This window comes from Antechinus flavipes, chromosome X, assembly GCF_016432865.1.
Source record: "Antechinus flavipes isolate AdamAnt ecotype Samford, QLD, Australia chromosome X, AdamAnt_v2, whole genome shotgun sequence".
In the NCBI taxonomy this organism is placed as follows: Eukaryota; Metazoa; Chordata; class Mammalia; order Dasyuromorphia; family Dasyuridae; genus Antechinus; species Antechinus flavipes.
Window position 1 is genome coordinate 30,443,009 of NC_067404.1, and position 23,507 is coordinate 30,466,515.

The 23,507-nt window shown below is 42.3% G+C and overlaps 1 protein-coding gene across 1 annotated transcript in view; it reads left to right on the plus strand.

Annotated features, from left to right (window-relative positions):
- Nucleotides 1-23,507, plus strand: part of TMEM164 (transmembrane protein 164) — a 126,725-nt gene that overhangs the window by 76,352 nt on the left and 26,866 nt on the right. The window contains exon 2 of the mRNA XM_051968218.1: nt 3,094-3,143. Within this exon, the coding sequence (XP_051824178.1) occupies nt 3,094-3,143 (50 nt within the window). The remainder of the gene's footprint in view (nt 1-3,093; nt 3,144-23,507) is intronic.

A 23,507-nucleotide genomic window follows, 5' to 3' on the forward strand; every position in this document is an offset into this window, starting at 1 on the left:
TGTTTTCTTTCTCATTTTTTCCCTTTTTGATCTGATTTTTCTTGTGCAACATGATATTTGAGGAAATCTGTCTAGAAGAATTGCACATGTTTAATTAACATAGATTGACTTATTTGCCTTCTAGGGGAGGGGATGAGAGAAAGGGAGGGAAAAAATTAGAACACAAGGTTTTGTAAGGGTTAATGTTGCAAATTATCCACGTACACATTTTAAAAATAAAAAGTTTTAATTGAAAAAATAATGAATCAAAAATTTTTAAAAAATGAATGTTGAAAGCCATCTTTTACATGTAATTGGTGTAATGCCAGAGAAACTGAAGCAAGATAGAGATTAGAGAGTTTTTAATATCTTATTTGAGAGTGAGAGATTGTGCTGGGACCAAATGGATCCATGGTTTGGTCCCAGGGATGAATGAGACTATCGTCTCCAAGAATCCAGCAGCCAATGTGTGTTTCCCGTGAAGTATATATGTACACAGCCCTAAGCGACTGGGGTAGATGGAGGCGGGGGTGGAGTCAGAGCACTGAGAGCAAGAACGGACTATCAATCTGGTTTTGACAGAATAGGGGGAGGCCCTGGACATTCTGATAGGTAGGGAAGGTCATGATGTCTAAAATAGAAAGTCTTTCTCCTTACCTGAATCATGATTATTAGGAGGGAGGGGTGGTGTTACAACTAGGGGGACTAAGGCAGAACTATTCAAGGAAACTGAGGCAGGACAATTAGAAGGGAACTGTGGCACAACATTAAAAAAATAAAATACTACTGTGAAAAACCAATCGATTAAGATTTGAAAAAGGGAAATCTTGTCTTGTCCTAATGGTTGAGACAGCCAAAGAAAATTTCTCCAAGTGAATTAAGCCACCTATTCTCTCAATAACCACATTTAAATTAACTTCTTTTTTCTCTTTAAATGTTTTTTTTTTAATTACAAGCTTTACAGACACAAACATTTTAATATGCAAAAAAGAATAGAGAAAAAGTGCATATGAAATTGGGATCATCTATTATGTATCTTTGGGGGTATATTAGATATAACAGCCCCATTTGCCTGTGTGCCCTTCTGAATTTTCTTCTGCTCTCTGTGTTTTTAAAATCTCTCATTGACTTTCTTTTCTTTGTTGTGGATAGTCAATCACCTCTGCTAAATGGTGAGAAGCTGGTTTTGACAAGAGGACCCTGAAACTCTCTGAAAACTCCTTCAGGGAGAAATTCTCCTTGAACCCTGCCTCTGTGGGACCCACCCCAGGGAACCAAGATAAAGTGGTTTATCTTGGTGGGACTAGTTGAAGTAATCACATTTAGCTGTAAATCTAGATTTCTATTGACCCCTATGGTTTGTTCAAAACCACTCCCAGTAAGTGGTCTCATCTAGGCCTGGGGGCAGTGACAGCATTGAGGGAATCTCATTCGGTTGAAACTTCTGTCTCAGATCTCCTTATAAAAACAGCAACTTGGGGCTCAGTCCTTGCAGAGGACCTAATGTGCCATGCCAAGGAAAGACTCTCTCTCTCTCTCTCTCTCTCTCTTTTTCTTTCTCTCTCTCTCGCATAACAGCAACCTCTGCCCGCTGAAATGATATTCTATTTCAGTGTTACCCTCTATCTTCCTCACCTATTTTCTTAACAAGACTTTATATCTCTTTGTTGGGATTTCTGTACTAGAAACTTTACTTCTCTGCCGGGACCTTGCCACCAAGGGATTCAGTCTTTCTATTCATGCATAGCAAAGGCTGACTTCCCAATGCCAATAATAAGCCTCTTTTTACCCATCTAACTTTTGGGGTTCATAAATTCCTTTACAAAGGACCTGTGAGCTGCCAGAAGGGGGTTCCCACAACTCCCTGCCATGTGCCGAATCTGGTCAAAAGGCGCCCCTTTGAAGGGTTAATTCCAATAGGAGATCTGGGCTGGATACTGATAAGCATCTAAGCCTGGGAACCTGATCCTGAAGTCTTAAGACTCCATAAAAAAAGGCAGTTTCTGGACTTATTCTTTGCAGTAAACCTGAAGTAGCTTGCTCAGCTGCTAGGACTCTCTGCCCGCTGAGAAGGCATTCTCAGTGCCAGATTCCATTTCCCTAATAGGCTCTGCCACTATAGAAGTCGGTCTCTTAGCAAACTGGTTTCGAGTCAACAATAAACTTTCATTCTGCAATTAATAATTCGGGAATAAGTGAATTCTTTCACTTGAAACCTGCGGCCAACCGAAAAGGGATTTTAACAACTCTCTTATTGCCACTAACCTCATCATCACCAGGAATTGAGGGGATACAAACCTCATCAGTTGTACTAATTAGAGTTCTGAAGTCTTCTATCCCATAATTTCTTCCACAATGTTGTAGTCAATCCATACATCGTTCTCCTGGTTCTGCTCATTTTACTGTGTATCATAAAGTCTTCCTAGGTTTCTCTCAATCTGTCCTTTTCATCATTTCTTAGGTTGTATATCCTATGACATTCATATGCCATAATATGTTCAGCCATTTCTCATTTGATCGCCACCCTCCTTGTTTTCTGTTCTTTGCTACAACAACAACAACAACAAAAACCGCTGTGAATATTTTGGCACAAATGGGATCCTTTTGCTACAGCTTTCATCTCTTTGGGGTATAAACCCTGTAATGGCATTTCTGGATCAAAGGGTAAAAAGCCCATTTTAGTGACTTTTCGGGCATCATTTCAAGTGACTTTCTGGAATGGCTGAACCAGTTTACACCACCGCCATCAGTACATTGTCTCTGTCCTCCTACAGTTCCACCTACATTTGTCATTTTCTTTTATATCATCATTTCTAATCTGACAGGTGTGATTGTTTTAATTTGCATTCCTCTGATCATTTGTGATTTTGAGTTATTTTTTTCAAATAACTGTTGATGAGTTGGAGTTCTTCCCTTTGAGAATTGCCTATTCCTAATCCTCCAAACATTTATTCACTGGGAAATGAATGACTTGTTATATCTTGCAAATGAGATTTTTAACAAAGAAATTTTCTGCAAAGATGTTTTCGTGTCAACTTGTTTCTATTCTGATTTTAATCACCTTGCTTTTCCCCTGTCTCTTTTAACTCAAGATTGTTTTGTTTTTCATTCTAGATCTTCCTCCTGGCCTGTCCTCCCTGCCCGGGTGTTGTGGTCATCTTCAGGTAAGGTTTGAAGGCCTTATAAGTGTTGACTTGGGACATTTCTTAGGACCCCTGGGGTTCAAGTCAGTCAAAGGCCACTGGAGGAGGAGTGAAGAAGCCAAGAACACATCCATGTTCTTGGTTTGTGTCCAACTCTCAGCTTCTTTCTTTTAGAAAAGGCAGATTCCCTGGGGAAGGTGGAAGACTTTTTAGGAGGTCTTCAGATGTTGCCCTGTGAAAGACTGATCAGGAAAGGCTCTTTCCTGAAGAGCCTTTGATTTTGAACTTAATTAGTTCACTGAGGGGTAGTTCTGAGACACATTGCTTTGAAGACTGTTGGATTGTTTTTAAGATGTGCCCTTTAATACGGGCACAAGAAAGGTGACATCGTGTTATAAGCTGTAGAAATCTTTAAAAATACCAGAATCAGAGAAAAAAAGAATTTCAAGATTGGGAGGAACCTCAGGAACATCTAATCCTCTCCCTGAAAAAGAATCCCCTGGTTGTTTGTTGTTGTTAATTGTTGTTCCTCCTTAGTCCTCTTCCACATCCTCTTCCTCCGACTAATGATATCAGGAGGGTGATGTCTTGACTTGCAAGTGAGTTGGATTTAAGTGAGGCAGGGCTGGGCAGAGTCATCAGCCTCACTCTCTCTCCTCTAGGGCCATCTGAGTCCAGTGGTAAGACATAGGTCAGGACAACTGAAGATGGCCCCAGATATAATGGGAGACCTTGGCCTTTTTAAGCTGGGTTCTTTCCCAGATCTCAATTTATCTGAGGCAACAACCATTCAGTGATTTAGGAATCAGCTAGGTAGGAAATGAGGTAAAAGATGGCCTAGTTTGCTACTAAAACAATCAATCTGGAAAGGGAATACCCTCAGGGTTCTGGCCAGAGCAGAAACAATTGTTATTTACATTCACTTGAGGTATCAAAAACCCAATGACCAACTGAGGCACGGACTAGGGCCTATTATTGGTCAATCTAGGAGAGCCAGAGTGATTTCAGCTTAAGGCCTAGTCAAGTTTGAATCCCAAGGGATTCCACCTAGTTTTCCAGAGCTCTGTGTCTAGAAACCATAAATGAATCTACATGGAACAGAAGAGTTAATTGTCCCAGTTACACATAGCCAACTGATGGTCATCTAACTTTGCTTTGGAGACCTCCAAGGAGGGGATAGTTCGAATGTAAGAGCAATGCCCATGCAAGCTCTGAGTCGTTTTCGGCAAACCCGGAGGAACCTGCTCTGTACAGGGGTCAACCTGTCAGTGCCCCGCCTGGGGCCTGTTTCTGGACCACTAGACACTTCCTTAGAATCCCATTCTTATGTCACATGTTTAGAAGGACTCTAAAAGGAATCGCACTGGCCATATAAATTTGCACTTTATGGGAAATCATCTTTTTTTTTTTTCCTTTTCTTTTTTCCTATTCTACTATGTTACAGAAATATTTGTTTTATTTCTTACCTTCTGAATAAAATCTTGAAGAACGTGTTGGAAGGCAACTCTTTGGCCAACTAGCCCAGCTTATTAAAAGCACTCCTAAAGGGTCTGACATACATGATATTGGGGAGCCATCCTCCAAGGAAGGGGAGGCAGCCATTTCCACTGTAAGACAGCCCTCATTATTAGGAAGTTGATGATTTCTCCTCTCCCCTACAAACAATATTGCTCTTAGCCTAAATTCTAGTACTCACCCTGTTATTAACTTCATTCTGTGATCTAAAGTATTGTGGGCAAAGAGCCGCACTTGGTCCTGGGAAGTCCTGACTTCAAATCCTGCTTCAGACACTAGCTATGTGACTCTTAGCAAGTCACTTCCCTGAGGCCTCGATTTCCTCCTTTTTAAAATGAGAGGGTTGGACTAGCTGGTTTTGAGATCCCTTGCAGTTCTAGGTCTAGGATTCAATGGGTGGTCTTGGGCAAATCACCTCACTTTTGGGGCCTCCGTTTCCTTCTTTGTTAAATGAAGGGATTAGATGAAAGGGCTTCTGAAGACCTTTCTAACTCTAACTCTAGGGTCCTATGAGCACCTGGGGCAAGCCCCTTCTCCTCTGTGCCTCAATTTCCTCTTTTGTCAAATGAGAGGATTGGACCCACGGGCTTCTAAGAGCCCTTCCAGCGTGAGCTCTAGGAGCCTTTGGGCTAACAGTCTCCTTACCAGTAAAATGGAGCCAGAAGGGAGTGGGTGAAAGTTGAGTGAGATGAGTATTCCAACTGGGAAGACCATGAATAACAGCTGAATAAATGTTTGCTGAATTGATTTTCCTTGAATTGAAGTCAGCAAATATTGACTGAGTATCTGCTATGTACACCCTCCCCCCAAAGTAAGTACAATAGAGAGAGGAAACAGTGACATGAGACACATCCCCGTTTCCAGGGAGTGTATCCATAAAGAAGAAGAGGTGACAGGGAAATAACATGTGGATGCACAAATAACTATTACATGATGTCGTAGATGATAAGTGCCATCAGACGGAACCAAGTACAGTTAGCAAGAGACAACAGAAGAGGGAGAGACGGCTCCCCGGAGGGCTCAGGATTTGCTGTTGCCGTTCGCCCTTGGTCCTCAAATGGTATCGGGAGGGTGGTGTCCTGACTTGCAAGCGAATCGGACTCAAGTGAGGCAAGGTTGTGTGACGTCGTCAGCCTCACTCTCTCCTCCAGGGTCATCTAAGGCCATGACGAGACATAGGTCACGATGACTGGCAATGGTTCAGGATGCACTGAAGGTTCAGGAAGGGCTTCCTAGAAGCCAGGGCACTAGAACTCTTGGCACTCTCCTAGCAGAGGGAACAGTGTGAGCCAAGTCAAGAAAATCATGAAGTTGTCTTGACATTCGTGTAGTGGCCAAATATGGCCAAAGGGACAAAGACCTAGGACTTGAAGGGACCTCAGAGATCATTTAATACAACCCAAGGATTCCCGGGTGGGGAGGGAAAGAAGTGACTTGCCAAGATCACTCATAGGATCCTCAATCTAGAACTCAAAGGGAACTCAGAGGGCAATTAATCCAACTCCTTTATTTTACAGAAAGAGAAAATGAGGCCCAAAGAGGGGAAGGGATGTGCTTTAGCACACAGCTAACAAGTGATAGATCTCTGATTCTATCACTTCCACTCTTTGTCTTGTGCCTTGCTGTCCAATTTAGTCATGTAATGGAGAAGAAACTGTAGGGGACTATTGCTATAGTCCAGGCAAGCGGTGCTGAGGGCTATGGGGATGGAGAGAAGGACTGATGGTAGACAGGGTATGGAGGGAGAATCCAGATTTGTTAAGAATGGGGGCAAAGGTGGTGGGAGATGCCTAAGGTTTTCAGCCCTAGGGCCTGGCAAAGTGGGCGTGATGGGGTGAGCAACGGGCTCTGGGAAATGAGGAGGGGTGAAATGGTAGGGATTGTCTAGGTGGGTTTTGAAGTGCCCTGGTTACTGAAGGGAATAAGTCTGCTGTCTGAAAGTGAGAATTTGAGTGGGGTTCTGAAAGCTTCTTTGAATTTAAGCTTCCTGATTAGTTAAAGTTAGGGATCAGAAACTGATGTATCACCTGCTGGACTAAGGACAGTGGATTCCCCAGGGAATTCTGGGGCAGGAGATCCCATTCTCTTGGGAGGCCAACTAAGAGTGGTAGGCTTTGTTCCACCAGACTCCAAGCTGGAAAAATCAGGACACATCCCACATTGGGCCTGGAAAATCTGAGCTAAAGATTCATTAGCATGTTAGGTCCAGAATAGGCTATGTTGAAGTTGGGAATCCTACTTTAGATTCTCTGTAGCCATACTCTCGCAAGTAATTGCTATCATTCATTTGTTTCAGTTACGTCCAACTCTTTGTGACCCATTCTGGGATTTTTCTTGGCAAAGATACTGGAATGTTTTGCCATTTCCTTCTCCAGCTCATTTTACAGATCAGGAAACTGAGGCAGAGGGACATGACTTGCCCAGGATCACACAGTTAGTCAGTGTCTGAGGCTGGTTTTGAATTCACGAAGATGGGTCTTCCTAACTCAGGCCTAGTACTCTATCCACTGCAGCTCCACCTCGCTGCTCCTGGAAAATAATAGCTAGTATTTATATAGTGCTTTAAGGTTAGTAAAGCGCTTTATAAATGCTATCTCATTTTATCTTCAGAGCAACCTTGGCAAATAAGTGCTGTTATTATCTCCATTTTACATCTAAGGAAACCGAGGCAAAGAGAAGTTCACTGACTTGCCTAGGGTCACACAATCAGTGTCGAAGGCAGGATTTCCTGTTTAGACCCAGTGCTCTGTCTGCTGTGCTAGCTGTACACGGTACTTCCTCTGGGAAATAAGCCCTAGAAAACACATACTCGTGGCCTTGGTTGTGCAGCAGCAAAGAGAGGCAGCATGGGTTTAGATCTTACCCCTGACATTTATTAACTGTTGGGACTTTGAGCAAGTCCCAACCTCTCTGGCCCTCATTTTTCTTAATTATAAAAGGATCGGGTTAGACCGGATGAGCTAGATCTGTTCTAGCTCAAAATCTATGGTACTTGTTGGTCAGATTGAACTGGATATTCTCTGAGATCACTTTCAGGTCTAAATCTCTGATTATTCTCAGATCTATTTCTCAGTTTCCTCATCTGTAAAATGAGGGCTACATGATCTCACAAGTCCCTTTAAGCTCAATAGCGATGATCCCAGTGACTTGTGCCTCAGTTTCTTGATCTGTAAAATAAGGAAGTTGGACTACGTGATCTTGAAAGTCCCTCCTGCCTCTAAACTTAAAATCTCAAGGGAAAAAGGGAATGGGAGCTGGCTATGGTGACAGTGAAAAAGGAAAGCAAGAGCATTCTCTAACTGGGAATCCCAGTGAACTCAGGCCGAGGAGCTCAGGGGAACTGGATTCGAAGCACATTTTAGAATGAGAGGAAAGAAGGAAACTGCACAATGATTGTGAGCACCCTGTGAGGAGGGGCTGGCACCCAATAGACCCAGCTCAGAAGCAAGGGTTGCTCCTTCTTAGAGTTGGCCCCCTCCTTCCCTCCAAACAGCTGCTCTTACACTGACTTGTGAGGGTTTCCCTTCGCTCCTTGCTAAGGTTGGCAGGAAGAGTGTAGGTTAGGGGCATCGTGCTGGGCCAAACCCCAAGTCCCCAATTAAAAAGCCAAGTAGAGGAGGAGTCCCCCTGGCCCAGATCCCACAGAGCTGGCATCCCTGGAAGTCGGCCTAATCATCAAGTTGAGAAGGGCAGCTCCATCCCAGGGAGGGGGAGGGTCAGAGGGGAGGGAGAGAAATTTGGGCTCCAACAGCTTCAGGGGCCAGGGGACATGAGGATGAAGATGGCCAAGCAAGGCCAGTGGCTGGGGAAAAGATGGCTGGGCCGGGAGTAAAGCAGGGCTGAGGGTGGGGTAGGTATCTGAAATAGCAAGAGATACAGAACAGGAAATAGGGGACAGAGGTCTAGGAAGCACCTGTAGAACATCAGAGAGCATGGAAGCCTGGGAAGAGACAAGAATGCCAAGAGAAAGAGGAGAGAGCTGAGTAGCAGAGCCTTGGGAGCCCCTCCATTTAGGGGGCCTGGAGGAGGAAACTGAGTCACAGAGGAGTGGCAATGGAGTGACATGGGAAGAGGCAACATACTATTGTGGCCTCGATCAGGAGTCCTGGGTTCACATCCCTCCTGAAACACTTCTCTAGCTCTGGGGTCAAGTCTCAGCAACTCCCAGAGCTTCACTTTTCCCATTCTTCTAATGGGGATAATAATTCTTTCATTCTTTGCCGCCCAAGGCTGGTATGTGGGAAATGGGGCATCATTGGAGTTACTCTTATCATGAATTCGGCATCTCCACTCCATGTTATTGTTCAGTCAACACACATCTAAGACTGTGATCTAGGAGGTGTATGGAGATCTACAGAGGAAGCTCAGCTCTCAAGAGTTAGGGCTGCTTTTCTCCAAGGAGGCCTTGGGAGAATTGGAGAACAGCAGCCGGATGGCTCTGGCAAAGCTCCCCGAGACGGACGTGGACCCTGACAGCGTGGAAGGGTCCAGAACATCTCTGAAAGTCCATGCCCTGTTCCCAAGCAGATCTGAAGCCAATCTCAACAGGAGGAGGGAGAGAGGAGAGCCCAAAAGGCTCTTCAGAAAGAGCAAAGCTGCCTTCTCCCAGCAACCCCAGCAAGGTTGCTCATGCCGCTAGACACTTACCTTGATGCCCAGCAGCTTTATTCCACGGGAGAAATGCCCAACACCTTGTCCTTGAAGAGGCCATTTCTCCGGGGCTGTCCAATGTCCTTGCTGTCTCCCATTTGACCTTTCCTTTTAAGCTTCCTGTAGGTCGTATTCCAAGGTATAACTGGTAGCCCTGATTTCTGGAAAGACAGAATAAGGAAAGTAAAAGTCAGGGATGGAGGAGATTAATTTTTCTCTCCCCCGCTCCCCCCAAAAAAGGTGGGAGGGAAGGATTTACTTTCTCCCCTAGCTACTGTTTCTCTATTCATCCCCAGTCGTCAGGACTTTGACATTTTCTTGGTGGCTTTTGTTTTCCCTCTGTCCCTTCCTTTTTAGCCAGACCTTTCAAGGAGGAAACAGTGTGTGGCAATTTGGCCAGAGGTCTAATCCTTCCATTCTCCTGTGTTCCTGAATTCAGACAGATTGGTGAGGTTTTTTATTTTATTTTAGAATGTACTCACTGGAGGTCTCTGCTCTTGGCTTTATTTTAGCTTTGCCCCTCAAAGGAAGTCTCTTTATCCATCCTTCCCCCTTTCTGAGTGTTGGAGGAGGTAGGGTCCCCAAAGGTCCGGGAATGATCCCCCATTCATCACCAAGCCCATGGTGTTCGGGGAGGGCCATCCATTCTAAAAGCCTTTTATTTTCTGCTCCTGCACTTCTAGGGGTGGTTTGAAATGGAAAGAAATTCCATGCCCCAGGGACTCTCTTTTCCCCATACATTTTACTCTAACTGGTAATATTTTGTCCAATTGCCAGTTGGGATTGGGGGATTCATACAGGGCACCTGAATCCAATCAGAACAACTGGTAATGGTTCAGGAACTTTAAATGCACAGACAGGTGGGGATGGGCCCACCCTCCGTGGCAGCCATTCAAAGACCTCCTTGCTTCAAAGCTTTTCTGAGTACATGAGACCTCACAGTTGTTTCTGCCTTTTGTTCTCCCATCTAATTGTCTGTCCGTTTCACTGGGGAACAATTTTTTTTGACATTTCGTAGCTTTCCCTTTTTGACCTTTTTTATGAAAAAAATCAAGCTGTTCAACTTGTGATTGTGGAAGAATAATTAAAAGCAACTAATTTTTAGTAGACTAAAGAGTGACTAGAGTATTTTAAGCTCTATTTATCAATACAAAATATAATGTTTTAAGAGGTCCCTCTTTTTGACTTGATATTTATGAAGATAGGGACATTTTTATAAATCTATTTTGTAGCTACTCTCTTTCCAAGAAATCTATGTTTTTCATCCTTATTAGTTTTCCTTGCCAAACGAACTATGCAAATGAAACTTATCTGAAAAAAAAAAAGATTTTAAGACACTCACACTGGTGCCTTTAATGCTGGTATGCCCCATTGGCTCATCAAATAGCGCTGTAAGCCCCTGTTCTGCTCTTCGGCTGGCCTCTGGCCTTGGCTAACCAAAACCTCATCTGAGCTAAGCAGGACCTGGCTTGTCCTCTTGGCGCCGGGCCCAGACACTGCAGGAAATAGATATGTTAGGTTTTAGAAGCAGCCTTTTCCATGCTAGGCTGTGTTTGTCTATTCCTCTTCTAGTGGGGGTCAGGAGAAGTGGCAGCTTCACAGGCCTCCCCTAGTCCAGCTTAGTCGGCAGGAGAGAACTCCCCCCAGTGACTCCAGCTGGGGTCCCGGATACTTGATCGCATCCAACTGACAAGGCCCTGCCTTGAGATGCCTGCTATGTCAGGATCCAAGACCCCTAAGGGCTTGCTGACTAAAAGCTCTGGAAATCAGGTACAAAAATAGGAAGCTTTGGGACTTTAAAGAGCTTTTTTTTTTTTGACTACCTGATCAGCAGTCCTTTGGGTCCTAGCTCTTTCTCCAGACCCATTAACTCTGGATCGGTGACTCCCAGGCTTTAAGCTTTGAGAAATAAAGGCACAAATGGGAGGGACATGGATGATACCTGTTCTGAAGGTTTAAAACTAGAAACCTAGAGGCTGAGCACTTATGTCAGGCTAAGGGAATTTGTTGAACCAATCGTGGCCTTTGACGATCAGAGAATTCTATATCCAGGATATAGTGTCTTTTAAGGTGTAGATCTGAGCACATCCCTGTCCCTTTGCCCCCAATAAACTCCAGTGGTTCTCTAGCACTTCTAGAATCAATAGAAATCATTATAAACTCTTCTATTTGGCATTTGAAATTCTTTATAACTGCCTTCCTCTGGTCCCACTCTTTTCAGACCTTTAGATCTGAATCTTTATATACTCTGGGATCCAATGACACCGGCTTCTTCGCTGCACCAGATAGTCCGATCTTCCCCCTCCGGCCATTTTCTCGCACTGCCCTCCGTTCCTGGAATGCTCACCCTCCTCATCTTTCCCTCCTGGCTTTCCCGGATTCCTTCAGGTCTCAGCCAAAATCCCATCTTCTGCTTTTCCCAGTTCCTCTTCACATTAGTGCCTTCCCTCTGAGACGAAAGGAAAGTCACCTCGTGTATATCTTGTTTGTATGTTGTTGTTCAGTCATTTCAGACTCAGATCTTTGCGACCCCATTTTGCATTTTCTTGGCAAAGTTACTGGATTTTCCATTTCTTTCTCCAACTCCAATTTACATTATTGTATTTAAAAATGTAAAAAAACCATTCTTAGGTCATGGACAGTTTGGAGTTGGCCCTTGGGCTGTAGTTTGCTGACTCCTAATCTAGAGTACTGAGAAGATAAATGACTTGTCTAGGGTCACACAGCCAATATATGTCAGAAATAGAACTTGAACCCAGCTATTCCCTCCTCTGGGCCCAGCTCTCTATCCACTCCACTATGTTGTCTCTTAAGAAACAACAAATATAAAAAAATTTTAAAATATGAGAAAAGTTTACATAGAGTAAAATAAACAGAAACTGGTACAATGGGCACGTCACATATAATAATGTGAATGTGGTCATTGCTAAAGGAAGATGAACCCTGAACAATTGAAATGACCGATTTTCGTTCCAAAGAATAGTTAAAGAAGCACATGCTTCTTTTCTCTTAGCCGAGGTGGGCATGGAATGCCCCGTGGTTGACCGGTCTGGTCGCTCTGTTGACATGTTTTGCTTGATTGATTTTTTCCTTGTTACAATGGAAGGTTCAAGGAAGGGAGAGTACCCAGAAATAATTGGGGCATGGAAAAGAAGAGGAAAGCTCTGGGATTTGCCGTGTTGGAGCAGGAATGATACCCGCCATCTTGTCTGTCAGCTGATTAGATGTGGGACACCGAGGGACTCCTGCTCCTCTTAGTAGATATAAATGATAGAACAGAAGGATTCACTGTTTGGTTTGGCTGCGTACCAGGTAGACCCTAACATCCACACTCATTGTGAGGTCAGAGATCTGGAAACCGCAGGAGGAAAGCAGACTTATACTTACCTGGAAGAAGATGCCGATTTTCAGACTCCTGGCCAGGCAGAAGTACCCTGTGGTGACATGGGTACGAGACCAGGGGATCCAGAATCAAATGATTCTCCCTTCTCCCTTTCACTTTCACAGAGCCCTGTTCCAGTGTTTGTTGGGGCGTGTGGGTGGCCTCCAGAATTCTGGCAACAGAGCTTTGGCAGGTCATGCGATGATAGAGAATAGTTGAGCGTGCTCCAAGCAGTAGAATGCTGTTGCCTTTTGGCTCCCGAGTTGTCTAACTCAAGGACCTGTGCCTTCTTTGGCCAGAGCCACCTGCGAAACCAAGAAATGCAAGTGGTCCAAATTCTAGGGGAGTCACCTTCATTTTCTGCAGCATGTGTAACAGATCGACTCGAGATGAGTGGCCTAAAATAATCAGGGAGGAAGACCTCCCTTTTTATTTTTATTTTTTTATTAGCTTTTTATATACAAAACAGATTCGTGGGTAATTTTTCAACATTGACCCTTGCAGAAACATCTGTTCCAACTTTTCCCCTTCTTCCTCCTACCCTCTTCCCTAGATGGCAGGTAGACAAATACATGTTAAATATGTTAAAGTATATGTTAAATCCAATATATGTATACATATTTATACTGTTAAGACCCACTTTTGATTGGGGAAAGGGCGTATGTGAGAGAGGAATCAGAAAAACTACATGGAAGGTGTCCCCTGAGCTGGGCTTTAAAGCTTTCCAGTGGTAGAGATTAAGAAGCAGCTTTATGTTAGGTCTGTGGCTCGGTGCGCACCGTGGCACAGAGGAAAAAGAGCGACGTAAGTTGGAGGACAGTCCACGGAGGAAGATTGGCAAGGTTAATTGGAGTTTGTAGCAGGAATCAAAAAAGCTATTCAGAGGCAGCTAGGTGGTGCTACAGTGGTTAAAGCACCAGCCCTGGAGTCAGGAGGCCTGAGTTCAAATCCAGCCTCAGACATGTTGTAGCTGTGTGTATCTGGGTGAGTTATCTCACCTTGACAGCTTCCAAAAAAGAAAGAAAGAAAAGACCATGTTGAGGCAATGGGGGACCACTGGAGATTTTTGAGCAGAAATTTAAAGTACTGTGCATGAGAATTATTATGTTGGCAACTATGTACCAGAGAGAGGAGAGATGGAGACAGGGAGATCAGTTAGGAGGCTATTCTCCAGTGGAAAATGATGAGCATGGTGGTTAGCTAGAGTAGTAGTGGTTTGAGTGGTAAGATCAGCCTACTGTGAGACTTACCCTGGAGGCAGAATTGGCAGCAGTTGGCTACTCCTGGGAGGTGAAAGAGAAGAGACAGGGAGGAACTAAAGAGAAGTCCGGAACCTATTAGGTCGTGACACCATCAGCAAAAATAAAGTAGTGGGGGTGGAGCTACCAGGGAACATAACCAGAACAGGATCCAATAGGAGAAGCCTTGTCCTTCTCAAGCAGTTTCCCAGTATTTCCATATGTCCCTCTCCTCAACTTCCCCTTCTTGCTCCTTGCTCAGCCCTTTGTGTTTTGGGCAAAGCCCTTCTAAAAAATCTAAAAGATAAAAGCTAGAAGGGCCTGAAGCATCCCTTCCAACAACACCATTTTCCAAAAGAGGAAACTGAGGTTTAAGGAAGTGGAGGGATTTGTCCAAGGTCACACATCTAGTGTCAGTCTGTATCAGAGATGGGATTTAAATTCATGTCCCTAGAGCCAGTGCTTATCCTACTGTACCAAATTTGCCTGATCATTCTAGCTGTGACTTTTTCCTCCTCAAATGACATCATATTTATTCAATCCATATGGCTATATCTCCCAATGGAATATAAGGTCCTTCAAGGCGAGGACTGATTCTCATCTTTGTCCAATGGCTAGGATAGTATCTTAATTGCTTAATTAATCTGGCCAAACTGAGACAATTCCTTTATGTGTTAGACTTACCATCGCTAGCGCCACAGTGGCCCTTTGAAGTTACCTAGTTCAGCTTCCTCATTTAACAGGTGAGGAAACAGGCTCTAGCTCACACAACTCCTTAATGGCAAGCATGGGATTAGATTCCACATCTCTTGACTTTCAAACCACTATTGCACCTTACTGACTCAAGTAACAATAAAGAACCTGGTGTTAGTAGCTTTGGAAATTTTTAGGCATGTATCATCTCCCTGTCTAGACTATAAACTCCTTGAACCACGTCTTACACTCAATTCAATAGAATTGAATCGGCTATTTTTGCAGTAAAAACAGCATCTTTATACTAACTCTGTGGTCTCAAAGGTTTCAAATATGGTGAGACTTGCCTACGATATGATGATTTACTTAGAAAACCCAGAGAATTAGCAAAGACACTAATCACACAGTCAGATAAAAGCTCAAAATTGGCTCGGAAAGCTGTAACCGAACTTTTATTGCTATTTTGCCTTAGACAGGAGGCAGACAGAGTTCATGTTTCCAGTTTTGGCCGTAAGTGACTGATTAATGGTGTAATATTTAGGGGTGTGCTGGAGACAGTAGTACAAGAAGGCCATTGTTAAATTTTCTATGTCAGCATGTATGCCTCAGAAATTGGCAAACATTATATTAAACAGGGCTTGATTGATTGTTTTGTCGATTATCTAGATCTAAGAAAGTGATGAAGAAAATGTTAACGATGCAGATGAAACCGAAAAGTGTATCGTGCAGCTTTTGGAGAGCCGGCCTCTCAAGTCCCCTCCAGCTCTCTGGGCTATTATCTGTGGGATTCCTTCCAACTCTAGATCTATAATCTTTTGAATAATTTCCAGGGGCAGGACACAGATTTAATATGAAGGACAGTTTGTTAATAATGTAACAGGGCTCCCAGAGGGCACAGTAAAAAGTTAGACAAGAGTTGTACAGAGACGTTGAAAGATTGGAGTAGATATGGGTGGTAATGAGGGATTGGGGAGTCATGGCCTGGGAAAGGAACTTTGACCTAAGCAGCCTACAGCTCAGAAGCCTGGAAATTCTGAGTGGAACCCCAGGGCAGGAGATTTTTACATCTTTTGTGGGTGCAAAGGTAATAGAAATGTGATTGTCAGTCTATGATAAAGGGTAGAAAGGGGACCAGCAGAAAAGGTGTTCAATCCCGGTCTTTCCTGATAGCCAAGGCAGTCCTAGGACAAGGCTGGTGATAGAAGGAGGTGAAGCACATTTGAGGAACCACCCTTGGATCATCTCTATAAATAATAACACTTGAGATACATAGAAGACCTTGAAGTTTGCAAAGTGCTTTTCTTACATTATCTCAGTTGAGCCTCACAACAACCCCATGAGATAAATATGGATATCATTAGCCCCATTTTAAAGAGGAAAACCGAGGCTGAGGGTTGTGACAGGATAAGTGCCCAAGGCAGGAATTGAAAGTAGTTCTCTCCTGATTCCAATGCTAATGTTCCTTTCACTGGCCACCTCTTCTTCCTCTTCTTGCTTAAGAGTCCTGGAAAGCCATAAAACCCAAGAAATAAGGAACTCTATTCTCTTTTTCCTAGGGCAAGAAAAGGAACTTTTTAGGTAATAGATGTTAAACAGCTCCAGCCAGTTTCCAAGGTAGCCTCTTGCCATCAGAATGTGCTTGCCAGAATTTTAATTCCTTCAACCACTATTCATATAGTATGGATTCCCGCCCCACCCCCACCCCCTTTTTAAACTAATTAATTAATTTAAAACTTAAATACAAAATAGAAAAAGAAAACAGAACGTGAGAGAATTCAAAATATAAAGCAAAAAATTTCCATTTCAAGAAAGCCTATATAATAAATAAAACACATTGTGTTCAGAGCTATCCATCTTTTCTTTGCTTCCTTGCAGGTTTTCTTTTGTTCTCTGCTGTTCACTTTTTACTTTATTCTCTTCCCACCCCCTGCAGAAGGCTACCATTAAGCATAGAAATTACACATATACACAGATACATATAAATTCATATAGATCTATGTAATACCATACAATGTTTATTTCTCCTCTGTTTCTCTGAAGGTAGATAACGTCCTTCATAAGTCCAAGTCTTTCCATATATTTCTAAATCCACCAACTCATTATGTCCTATACCACAGCAATAGTCCAACCTTATACTGTCAAGCAATTTTAAATAGCCTAAAATAATATTGATTAATATGGCTGACATTGTAGAGTTTCCATATTTTTCTCTTTTGATTAAATCTATTTTAGCTTTAACTTTGAGATCATGATTACTATGATTACTACTACTATATTTCTCATAGATCTTGTATGTCTAATTTTTGGTTATATTCAGTGGTTTTTTGTTTGTTTTTTGCAATAAAAGCTTGAGAGTCTGACAATTCATTGAATGCTTTTTTTTTTTCCATTTGAGATTATGCTTAACTTTTCTGGGTATGATATTTTCAGCTGCAAGCACAGTTCTTTTTCTCTTCAATATATAGTGTTCTAAAACCTATGGTCTTTTAATGTAGCTTCTGCTAGGTCTTGTGTGATTCTTATTATGGCTCTGCCATATTTGAATTCTTTCTTTCTTGTTGCTCATCAAATTTTCTCCTCGATTTGGGTTTTGGGAATTTATCTATGATACTCCTGTAGATTTTCCTTGTAAGATCTCTTTTAGGTGATGAGCAATGGATTTTTCTATTTCTACTTTCCATTCTTGTTCTAACATTTCAGGACAATTTTCTTTAATTATTTCTCATATTATTGTATCAAGATTCTTTTTTTTTATTGCAGCTCTTATTTTTATTGTTTTTCTTCTTGATCTGTTCTCCAGACCAACTGTTTTTCTATGAGATGTCTCACATTATTTTCTATTCTTTTCATTTTTCTATTTTGTTTTATTATTTCTTGGTCTCTTATAACTTTGCTGGCCTCCCCTTGCACAATTCTGGTTTTCAAAGAGCCATTTTCTTAAGATTCTGGATCTTTTTTTTTTTAGTTGACTGACTTTCTTTTCATAATCTACTTGTTTTTCTCCAGTTGTTCTTTAAAAAAAACCTTTTCCCTCAGTCTCTCTCATTTTATCTTTTTTGAGTTCTGTGAATTTGGGCAGGTGACCATTTGGTGTTACTCTTTTGGATAAGAAGGACCTTTTTTACTTCAATATTCTCCTCTGAAGATGAATTCTGGTCTTCTCTATTCCCATATTCTTTATCCTTTGCCTGCTCATTTAAAAAAAAATTATAGTAGCTTGTTAGTGTAATCACCTCTAAACCTGGGTGTGGGGAATGGCTCCTCTGGTCTCACATCCTCCTTCAGTTCTCCCCTCTGACCTTGAACTAAAACCAAGAACTCCACCCTCCTGTAAGTGCCCACAGCTACCAGCATCCTGTCCCACTGCTTCTGCACTCGATGTATATATGCTGGTTCCTCTTTGTCCACTGCCACTTCTCAGAAACACAGCTGGGCCTGTGTCTCTTATCAGCAGAGGTTCCCTTAATCTTCTCTGACTCAGACATGGGACTCTCATACTGTTTGTATCTAGAACCAGGGCTACTATCTCCAGGATCATTTCTTGCCGATTCGGTGGTACTAGCCTGGAGGTTTTTACTCTTCCTGTGGGCCAAACCCCCATCCTGGTATCTTTCTTCAGATCTTCTCAGATTGTCCCAGGAGAACAACTGTTCTGCTCCAACTCTTCTTTTTTATGGTTGTACATTCTCCCTGAGGTGCAATTTTGACTTGTTTGTGAAGGAGATCCAGAGAACTTGCAGTTTTCTGACTACTTTGCCATCTTCCTAGAATTCCGGGTCTTTCACCATTCTGACTGCTCTTCTCCACATTTTCTTCATCCTACATCAGATAAATGTCCTTCCCCAAATGGGTTTTTCAGGACTAATTATTCAGGACTAGCTGTGTTCTGACTGTGGCCACATACAATGAAGCTATCGACTCATCCAAACTAGAACTCATCATTGTTTTCCCTGTCCCCACTCCTTCTCCAAACTTGCCTGTTTCCCACCACTTTTCCACTCACCAAGTTCAAGATTTTGGGATCCTCTTTATCACTTTCCCTTAATCCCATTTCCACTCAATTGCCAAATCTTCTCCGGCAACAAGCATTAATTAAGCTCTTCCGATGTGCCAGGCGCTATGTTAAGTGCAAAGAAAGGCAAAAACTAGTCCATGTCCTCAAGGAGCTCACGTTCTAACAGGAAAAACATCATAAATATACTGTTGTTTAGTCATTTTTCAGTCGTGTCTGACTCTTTGTGACCCCATTTGGAATTTTCTTGGCAAAGACACCGGAGTTGTTTGCCATTTCCTTCTCCAGCTTATTCTACAGACGAGGAAACTGAGGCGGCAAAAAGGGTGAAGTGACTTGCTCAGATCACATAGCTAGTAAGTATCTGAGTACAGATTTGAACTCAGAAAGATAAATCTATCTACTGCAGCACAATCTAGCTACCCTATCATGTATATGGCTAGGTACGTACAAGATGTGGAGTATATGGAAGGCAGTCTCAGAGGGAAAACCATTAGCATCTTTTCATTCCTATTTCCTCCATGTCTTTTCCATCTGTACCCTTTTCTTCACTCGTAGAGCTACCACGCTAGTCCAGAGTTTCATCACCTCTCTCCTGGACTATTGCAATAGGCTCCTAATTGGTCTCCTTGCCCCCAGCCTCTTCCCACTCAATACATTCTCCACACAGCTGTCAAAGTCATTTGTCTAAAGTCCAGAGCCAACCATGTTATCACTGTTAAAGAATGAACTCAGAATTCTGTTCTGACTGCTTCACCAAGGCATTCTTCTTCATTACTTGCAGCTCCAAGAGAGGAAACATTATAAACACAGACACAGAGCCCTAGTGTTACAAAGACTTTTCCAACTGCGTGAAGCTATGAAACAATGGTAGTAAATAAGCAAAAGAAATCTGCCCAGTTGCATTGATAGGGCACGATGACTGAATTCTGATGGGAACATTCTGGGACCAAATAACATTTTAGCAGCTGTATTAATGACTGCAATTGATGCAGGTGCTTCTCCATTGTTCTGCCTCCAGACAGCAAGATTTCCCATGGGAAAGAAAATGTCTTATAATCCCTCAATGGAGCGATAGCTAGCCTACCCAAAATCCTTTACAATAAATTTCAGCTCTCTAGAAGCACAACAAAATAAGGTGAACCCAGAGCCTTGATTGTATACCACTTTAGTAAAACATCCTCATTGATTCTCTTTTGCTTCTAGAATAAAAAAAAATCTTCACTCTGACACTGAAAATCTCTCCTGGTCTAGCTCCAAGTGATCTTTCCTGTTTGAGTTCATTCTGCTCACTTTATATGTTCTCCATCCCAATCAAGTGAGCTGCTAACTGTTCTCTGTATATGACCATTCTATTTCTTGCCTCTTTGTTATTCCCTCCTCACCTCCATCTTAGAGACAGCTTATAGCTCAACTGCTGTCTCCTACATCCTTACTCTTTTCCTCTCAAAATTTCTTTATATGTACTGTTTTGGTGTCGTATCCTCACCAAAGAACATAAGCTCTCTGAGGGCAAGCAAGAACTTTGTCTCCCCACTACCTCGTACCTTAACGATGTTATTGTTGCTCAGCTACAGTTGCTCACACCTGTGTCTGACTCTGGGTTTTTCTTGTTAGACATACTGGAGTGATTTGCCATTTACTTCTCCAACTCATTTTACAGATGAGCAAACTGAGGCAGAAAGGGTGAAGCGATTTGCCCAGTATCACACAATAGTGTCTGAAACCAGATTTGAACTTGGGGAGGGCCTGACTACAGGCCCAGCTACCACTATAGTACCATCTAGTTGCCTCATAAATTAAGGCTATTTCATACATATTTGTCGAATTGAGGATTACTTGCTTTGTAATCCTCCCATGAGGAGGGTCCACGACTCTCTCCAGAGAGAGTCCGGCATTCCTCCCTTTCCTTGGCTGGATGTTTATCCAAGTCCCTTCACGAAGGATGCTTTTTAGCTGAGTCACTTAGAGTTGAATTTTTCAATTCTCTGCATGTTGTCTGGCTTTATGTTAAGAGTAAATCCACGGCAAGGGGCTCTTTTGTATACTTTAAGCTAAGCATATAGAAGAGATTGGTAGTATTCTCATTTCCACTCATCCACAAATAAATTTATAATAATGTATAGCTAAGAGAGAGTGGATGAGTGGCAAAAGTGGACATCTTAGTGATAGATGACTATTGATTTAGTCTAAGGAAGCTTCATTGGAAGAAATTTGAGCTCCAATATAAAAGATAAGATTGGTGGAGAAAAGGGAGAGAAAGAAATATCGAGGAGATTGGACCAAGCCTAATGTTTGGCTGCTAGGGTCTGCAGCGGACTGGCCACAGGACTTGCAATCAGGAAAACCTCAATTTGAATAATGCCTTAGACACACCTGCTTGCCTTATTATATCTGCTTTATGCATATCTACTTACAGTTAGGTGACCACTGGAGAAAATACTGGGCCTGAAGTCAGAAGGATCTAAGTTCCAACCTGGCCTCAGACACTTACCAGCTGTGTGACCCTGGGCAAATCACTTTACCCTGTTTGCCTCAGTTTCCTCATCTGTAAAATGAGCTGGAGAAGGTAATGGCAAACCACTCCAGTAGCTTTGCCAAGAAAAACCCAAATGGGTACAGGACTAATCAACTAAAGAACGACTTGCTACATGACCCTCAGCCAGTCCCTCAGCCTCAGTTTCCTCATTTGTCAAATAGCCCCTGCCTCCCAAGGTTTTTGTGAAGATCAAATAAGACCTACTTTGGTGAATTGCTTTTCAAATCTTAAAGTACTGTATGAATGCTAGCTAGTATTATGATGATGAAGTTATTTTTGGCATATGGGAGCTACTAGCCGGGACAGAGGGCCGCTGGTCTTATTTCTGGGAAGTAAGGAGAGCAAGGAAAATGTTGTTGTGACCCGCATAGAGTAATTTGCTAAAATTAAAAACAGAAGAAAAACAAATTACCCAAACAGAAAAATGAAAATGAAGAAGAAATAAAGAAAGATATCAGAAACTACTAAACCCCAAATGGATCCCCCCCCAAGAAAACTTAAGTGAAATTGACAAACACTAATAAAAATAGAAAACATACAGGATTAACATATAGGACATAGGAACCCTAAACAACCTGCTTAGAGAAAGTAAGCTGTGAATGAACTCTCAAAGAAAAAGAATCCCCCAATCCAGGTGGACATAAAAGCAAATTCTCTCCAACATTTGGATAGTAAATAACTTGTATGCTATATAAAGTGGTCGCCCAAGAAAGAGTAGCTGCTCAGTCAGAGAGAAATAAAACAGAGAAAGAAGACATAAAATTACTATCACAAATATTGCTGCAAAAATATGATAGAAAATGGTATCCCAAAGAGGACAGCAATATATAGTCAATTATTTATTATGGCCACTTGGGATTTATGTCAGGAAGGTAAGAATGGATCGATATGAACAAAATTATAAATATAAACAATCATTTTAATAAAAATATTCTATTGAACCTGTTACCTCATCATTGTGAACACAACGCTTCTTCCCATGATGTAGAGAACAGCTTATTCTGGTCAGCGCTTATTTGTATACTTTCCAAAGCAGCAACAGGGGATCGCCACATTTTCTTTTGATTTACTACTCAGTTATCCATTCTAGCCTGACTGTGGGAGGAAGGCTTTAATCAGTGCAGAAGAGAGACCTGGCTGGGGCCTTATTTGGAGGGGAAGGGCTAAGGGGCAAAATCCAGGGTCACCCTTAGCTAGGATAGGGCAAGGTGGCTGAAACTCCATAGGATTGCTCAGTGTGGAATAGATGAAGCCAGGGGCCATCCCTTTTTCCGTTGAGGCTGGGCTTCCCTAGGGCTCTAGCCATATTGGTGGAGTTAAGGAAGGCCAGAGACTTGGCTTGTTCAGGAACCTGTGCTTTTGGACCTGAGCTGAAGCCAGCCAGCAACATGAGGGGAAAGGGCTTCTGGCAACCCTTATATTCCATGCAAACTATCAACAATTATAGGAAAGAATGTTGCAAATCACGAATAATAAAAAACAATGTAAAACAACTGTAATTTCACCTGGGAATGATTACAATAGATAAGGATGATAAACTCTAGAAGAGCATAGAGGGGCATCTAGGTGACACCATAGTGGATAGAACATAGCACGGACTGAGGGAAACTGCTTCCTGAGTTCCGATGTGACCCTGAAACTTCCTAGCTATGTGACCTTGGGCAAGTCATTTAACTTTGTTTGCATGGCAAAGTACTCCAATATTTTAATCAGGAAAACCAAATGGGATCACAAAGAGTTGGATAGGACTGAAAAAATGACTGAACAACAAGAAGAAGCTGTGAATTGATTGGTCCAACCATTCAGGAAAACTGTTGAAAATTATTGATTTTTTTTTAAAAGAAAAAACATTTATTAAGTGCTTACTATATGCCAAGCAAGAAAAGTCACAAAACCGTAATTATATTTGATATGTGCATTTGATTTGATAATACATACTTGAACGTATGATTCTACTATTGTAGGTGCTATGGAAATGCTTATCTCCTTCCCGTTCCCTACCGTCATAAGTCATAAACAGAATATTTTCAAAAGAAAAAGCATAATTTATACCGAAACATTCAAAAAATGCTCAGTTTCGTATCCTAGCCGTCAAATTAGCAAAATGTATGAAAAGCAGTGCAAGTTGATGCTGGTGGGACGTGGAGAAACAGGTACACTAATTCATTATTGCTATAAACTGGCAAGAATATTTCTTAGAGAGCATTCAAGCAGAGAGGAGGAAGAATTTCCAAAATCATCATACCCTTTGATGCAATAATTCCATCATTCGTTAATTTTAACATATTTAACATGTAGGGGACTGCCTGCCATCTGGGGAAGGGGGGGGAGGCAAGGAGGGGATCATCTGAAACAT